General features: G+C 61.8%; 1 protein-coding gene across 1 annotated transcript in view; it reads right to left on the bottom strand.

Annotated features, from left to right (window-relative positions):
• Positions 1–4758, bottom strand: part of ABCA2 (ATP-binding cassette, sub-family A (ABC1), member 2) — a 45863-nt gene that overhangs the window by 9104 nt on the left and 32001 nt on the right. The window contains exons 34-43 of the mRNA XM_009322346.1: positions 4322–4433; positions 3828–3888; positions 3398–3572; positions 3197–3312; positions 2780–2927; positions 2419–2542; positions 1435–1567; positions 1124–1241; positions 801–979; positions 294–435 (exon numbers count right to left, since the gene is read on the bottom strand). Of these exons, the coding sequence (XP_009320621.1) occupies positions 294–435; positions 801–979; positions 1124–1241; positions 1435–1567; positions 2419–2542; positions 2780–2927; positions 3197–3312; positions 3398–3572; positions 3828–3888; positions 4322–4433 (1308 nt within the window). The remainder of the gene's footprint in view (positions 1–293; positions 436–800; positions 980–1123; positions 1242–1434; positions 1568–2418; positions 2543–2779; positions 2928–3196; positions 3313–3397; positions 3573–3827; positions 3889–4321; positions 4434–4758) is intronic.

Consider the following 4758-nt stretch of genomic DNA (forward strand, 5'->3'; position numbering starts at 1 on the left):
AGGGTACCAGCAGGCAGTAGGCAAGCAATTGGGCTCCACAGCACGGGCCTGCTGCCAAGGGGACCACAAGCGATGCGCCAGTCAGGGGAGCCCCATGGCAGCCCCTGGCAGGGCCATGGGCGGTGGGGGCCTGCAAGCGCATGTGCCCGGTCCCGGTACCCCACGTGGGTGTACCACTGGAGCGGCACTGCCATGAGGGCAGTGACACCAGCTCAGTCCCTGCTGGTGATATGTCATTCCTGAGGCACAGCGCCAGCCTTCGGGCGCTGGCAACTGCCCGCCCAGAGCCCTACCCGCTCCTCGTCCTTCCAGGGGATGCCGCGCAGGCGGGTGTAGAGCTCCAGGTGCTCCTGGGCTGTCAGCTCATCGAAGAGCGCATCGAACTGGGGGCAGTAGCCCAAGCTCTGCGGAACCTGCAGAAGCTCCTGCAGGATGCTGTGTTAAGGGAGGGCGGATTTCTGCGCTGCAGAAGCTCCTTCAGGATGCTGTGGGAGACGATGGAGGGGCCGTGGGAAGAAGGAATTGCTTTTCGGGAGCACCCTGTTGCTCATCCCCCTTTCACACGCCTTTATACTGGAGCATCTTCTACCACGTAGCCCACAATGGGCAGCCTTGGCTCAGAGCCAGTGTCCCTTGCCACCCACCAGATGATGGTCAGCCCAGGAACAGGACTGCAGAGTCCCACGGAGCCACACGGGCAGACTCACGCTGCTTCATCCTGGGAGACCCCCAAGCAGACCCTGTCCCGTCCCCAGGACAGCGGGCAGTCCCCACCTCCCACCCAGCCCGTGCCCCCTGACCTGTGCCCATTAACGAAGGCCTCTCCACCCGTGGTGCTCTCGTCCCCTGTCAGCATCTTGAAGGTGGTCGTCTTGCCTGCACCGTTGACGCCCAGCAGCCCAAAGCACTCCCCGGGCCGCACGCCCACACACAGCCGGTCCACAGCCAGGATGCGCCCGATCTTGCGGGACTTGTACACCTGGCGGGGCAGGGGATGGCGGCTCAGCCTGCCGGGAAGCTCCCGGACCCCCAGCCCCGACCCAAATCCCTCAGATGGGAGGGCTCCGAGGTGTCTCCTTGCAGCACCGGAGCATCCCCCACTGCCGCTGCCCCGCTGCTGCACCTTGGTGAGGTTTTCGATCTTCAGCATGTCGTTGTCAGCGTCGCCGCGCAGGACACGGTGCCGCTCATTGGCCACATCGATGTCGTCCTCGATGGGTTTGGTGGAGACGGGCAGCCGCCTGCGGGAGGGTGCACGGGCCGGGGTGGGGATGCAGGCACGGGAGCCGCCTGCCCGCATCCCTGCCGGGGATGGGCAGCTCCCCTGCTCGCACCCACCGGAGGGGCAGCCTTGAGCTAAGGGATCCCGACGGCAAAGCTTTTCCCCGCAGCCAGCCCCGCCTAGCCTGCCCCCTGCTCCCCGGCCACACTCACTGGGGCTTCCGGAAGAAGTTGTACTGGCACATGATGGTGATGAAGAAGCCGACGAAGCCTTCGATTGTCATGGCAACGAGCCCCCGCGTCACGATGTCCCATTCAAAGGGCGATTTCATTTTATCGAACTGCCCTGAGTGGGAGGAAGAGGAGAGAGTGGCTGGGGACACCTTCCCATGGGGACAACCCAGTCGTACTGTCTTGAGCTGGCCTGTGACAATGACATTGTCCTGCTCCCGCATCCCCTCCCCTGCCGCAGCTGCCTGGGCTGGTCGGTGCTGCTGGCACCAGGGCTGCTCACAACAAGGCTTTCCATTCACAGCGTGTGCTGTTGAAATCATCTTGCAACTTTTCAACCTCAGTAGAGTGAATCAACCCAACTGAGAGTGCGTATTGGATGGATTTGTCAGATCCTGCCCCAAAATTGCCTCTCATGATGCCAGCAGCACCTTATATACGGAAGCTGCTTGAGAAGCAGAGAGCAGCAAGAGCTTTTTGAGGCCAAGCTGAAGCTGCGAGTAGCAAAAGGCTCATTTTGTCTGGGCAGTGCAGCCCTGCAAGCAAGAGACCATGTCTGGAAGGAAAGAGCCCATCCCTCTTATCACAGCATGGCCCCACCATGGCCCCACCACAGCCCCACCAACATGTCGCAAGCCCAGGTGACGGCCCCACCACGGCCCCACCACAGGCAGTGTGCAACAGCAGCAGAAACACACAACTCTGCCGGGGCTCAGAACCTCCTCTCCCCGTGGGGCTGCTATTCAGGATGGCCCAAGGAACCGTTTTCAGCATCACCGGCACCACACCATGGCTGACCCTCAACCGTGTCTCTTCCTGTACACAGTCTAGTTCACATCCTGGAGCTTTTTGCTCCCGGTTGCTCTGGGAAGCCCCACAGGGCAGACAAAGGGGGTGTGCCAGCACTGTGGTCCCCCCAGCCCCACATGCCCTGGAGCAAGGGAGGGAGGGAACGAGAGGCCATACCGATCTTGGCATAGTATTCGTTGATGTACTCGTTGTAGGCCATCTCCATCAAGCCATGGCCCAGGTTGTAGTTAGGGAATACAAGGAAGCAGCTCTTCAGGTAGCTGTTCACCACCTTCAGATCCTGTGGGGATGGGCAGAGAGGACACGACCATCAGAAACACCCCTGAGGACAGTGAGCGCATGGTAGCATCAGGATCCCCACCAAGATACAGGCTGGTCTGGTCTCACAGCTGACCCTGCTGGGAGCAGGAGTTTGGAGCAGAGACCTCCTGAAGTCCCTCCCAGCCTGAGCTGTCCCATGACCCGACGGCAGCTTCTCCCTTCCTGGTGGTCTCAGGCAGAGCTGTGAATCCCATACCTTGTCGTGCTCAAAGAGCTGCAGCAGGAACGTGGCAACGGTGGCCGTGATGCCGATGAAGAGATTGATGACAATGAGGAAGACGTAGGCGGAGCTGGGCACCTCGAACCAGAAGGAGGCAGGGTACATGATGGGGGTGATGGACCAGCTGAGAATGCGAGCGGCAGAAGCGCACGTCAGCGTGGCAGGAGAGGGACCGGGCAGCGCCAACCGTCAAGCCTTGGGATTGCCCATCTCCCAGCCCCATCCTCCCCAGTCTCTCCCACCCCGGCCCTTGCAGCCCACCAGCTACAGGAGCTGCAGAACATCAGCCAGATGGGCAGCCCTGAGGCCAGATCCTGCCCACGTAGCCACAGTGTAGATAAGGCATTGGAAGGACCCACCAGTGCACCCTGACCACCCCTCTGAGCAACGTACCCGTAGAGCAGGAAGAGGGAGAGGACAGCGGGGAAGTTGGTGGGAGAGGTGTATGCCGGGAGGTCGAACACGAACAGGATGATGATGCAGCACGTGGCCGGCACCAGGTAGTTCAGCTGGAGAAGACAGAAACTTCCGTGACTGCCCACCCACCCGCCCGACCCTGGGGGCTTGGCTGGTGGGGCCATGTGCCCTGCTCACCATGTCCCACACGTAGTTGGCCAACCAGTAGATGACGGGGTCGCAGCCACTCACGAACTGCAGGTGTTTGGCCTTGGTGGCCTTTTCGGCCACCAGGAACACCACAAAGCTGGCTGGCACGAAGGACATGGCCACGATGATGAAGATGGCAATCACCACGTCCGTGCCTTGCAGGCTGCATGGGGAGCAAGGAGGAGAGCAGGGACCCCGTCACCCTCAGCTGCCCTGGGAAGGGCCACCCGCCCTGGCATGGGACAGTCGCTGTGCACAGGGCAGGGCACGGCACAGAGACCCCCACGTCACAGCCACCCGGTGTGTCACCCCCTAGCCTGCAGGGCAGAAGCCTTGGCATTCCCCTGCAAACCGCAGTGAGGAGCTCCCTCCCCTCCATGGGACGCCACCCTCCCTCAAACCCACTCCCTGGACCTACAGGTAATCCAGGGACAGGCTGGCGCTCGTCTTGTTCATGGGGTGGTTGGTGACCGTGATGCCTGCAGGAAGGCCCAAGAAGAAACACGGGACGATGAAAGCTGGCTCAGGACAGAAAATCTTGCCTGCAGCCTGCCTGGCCCTGGCTCTGAGGGGGAGCACAGGCTTCCTCCCTGCAGCTCGGCAGGAGCGGTGTCTGAAGCAACCAAGCACCTCGAGGCCAAGCCCTCCCTCACTGGCTGGCAGAGAGCATCCTCGGACATGTCGCAAGCCCAGGTGCCTTCAGGCAGCACTTTGGGATGTTCTGCCCCAGCCCAGACCTCAGAGAGATCTGCCTAGCCCAGATCTCACAGCCAAGGTGTGTGACCCCCCTGCCCCAACTGGGCACTACCCTGCTTGGTCCAAGGGGGGACACTGCATTTTAGAGCCTGGTTGGACCATGCCGTAAAGCTGCTCCTGACATGCTTCTGCCCTTAAACACCTCCAGGCCCTCACCGTAGGCAGCAGGGTTGCCTTTGCTCTTGGGCAAGTTGGCTCGCAGGATGGCATTGTTGAGAGCGTTGAGGTAGGTGGGCATGCTGTGGTAGCCCTTGTTGTTGTAGAAGACCTGGAGGAGCAGAGAAGAGTGGTGGGAGGTGGCAAGAGAGCTGGGCCCATGGCAGATGTACTGGAAGGGAGGGATGGGATGGGATGGGGTGGGATGGGGTGGACAGGATGAGGTGGGACAGCCACGGGGCAGGCTTGCTGTGCTCACGCCTGCGGGGAGAGCAGGCCATTGCTGACCATGCTGGGCCAGACCCGCTGGGGTGGGAGCTGCAAAGCGCCCCATGGGGTGAGAGCCCCACCAGATTCCTTGGTGGAGAGCACTGATGCAGAGCTGTGGGCAAGGGGTCCCTGCCGTGCAGGCAGCGCTGCCTGCCCCCTTCTCCTCC

This window comes from Pygoscelis adeliae, unplaced genomic scaffold (assembly GCF_000699105.1).
Source record: "Pygoscelis adeliae isolate BGI_AS28 unplaced genomic scaffold, ASM69910v1 Scaffold584, whole genome shotgun sequence".
Lineage (NCBI taxonomy): Eukaryota > Metazoa > Chordata > Aves > Sphenisciformes > Spheniscidae > Pygoscelis > Pygoscelis adeliae.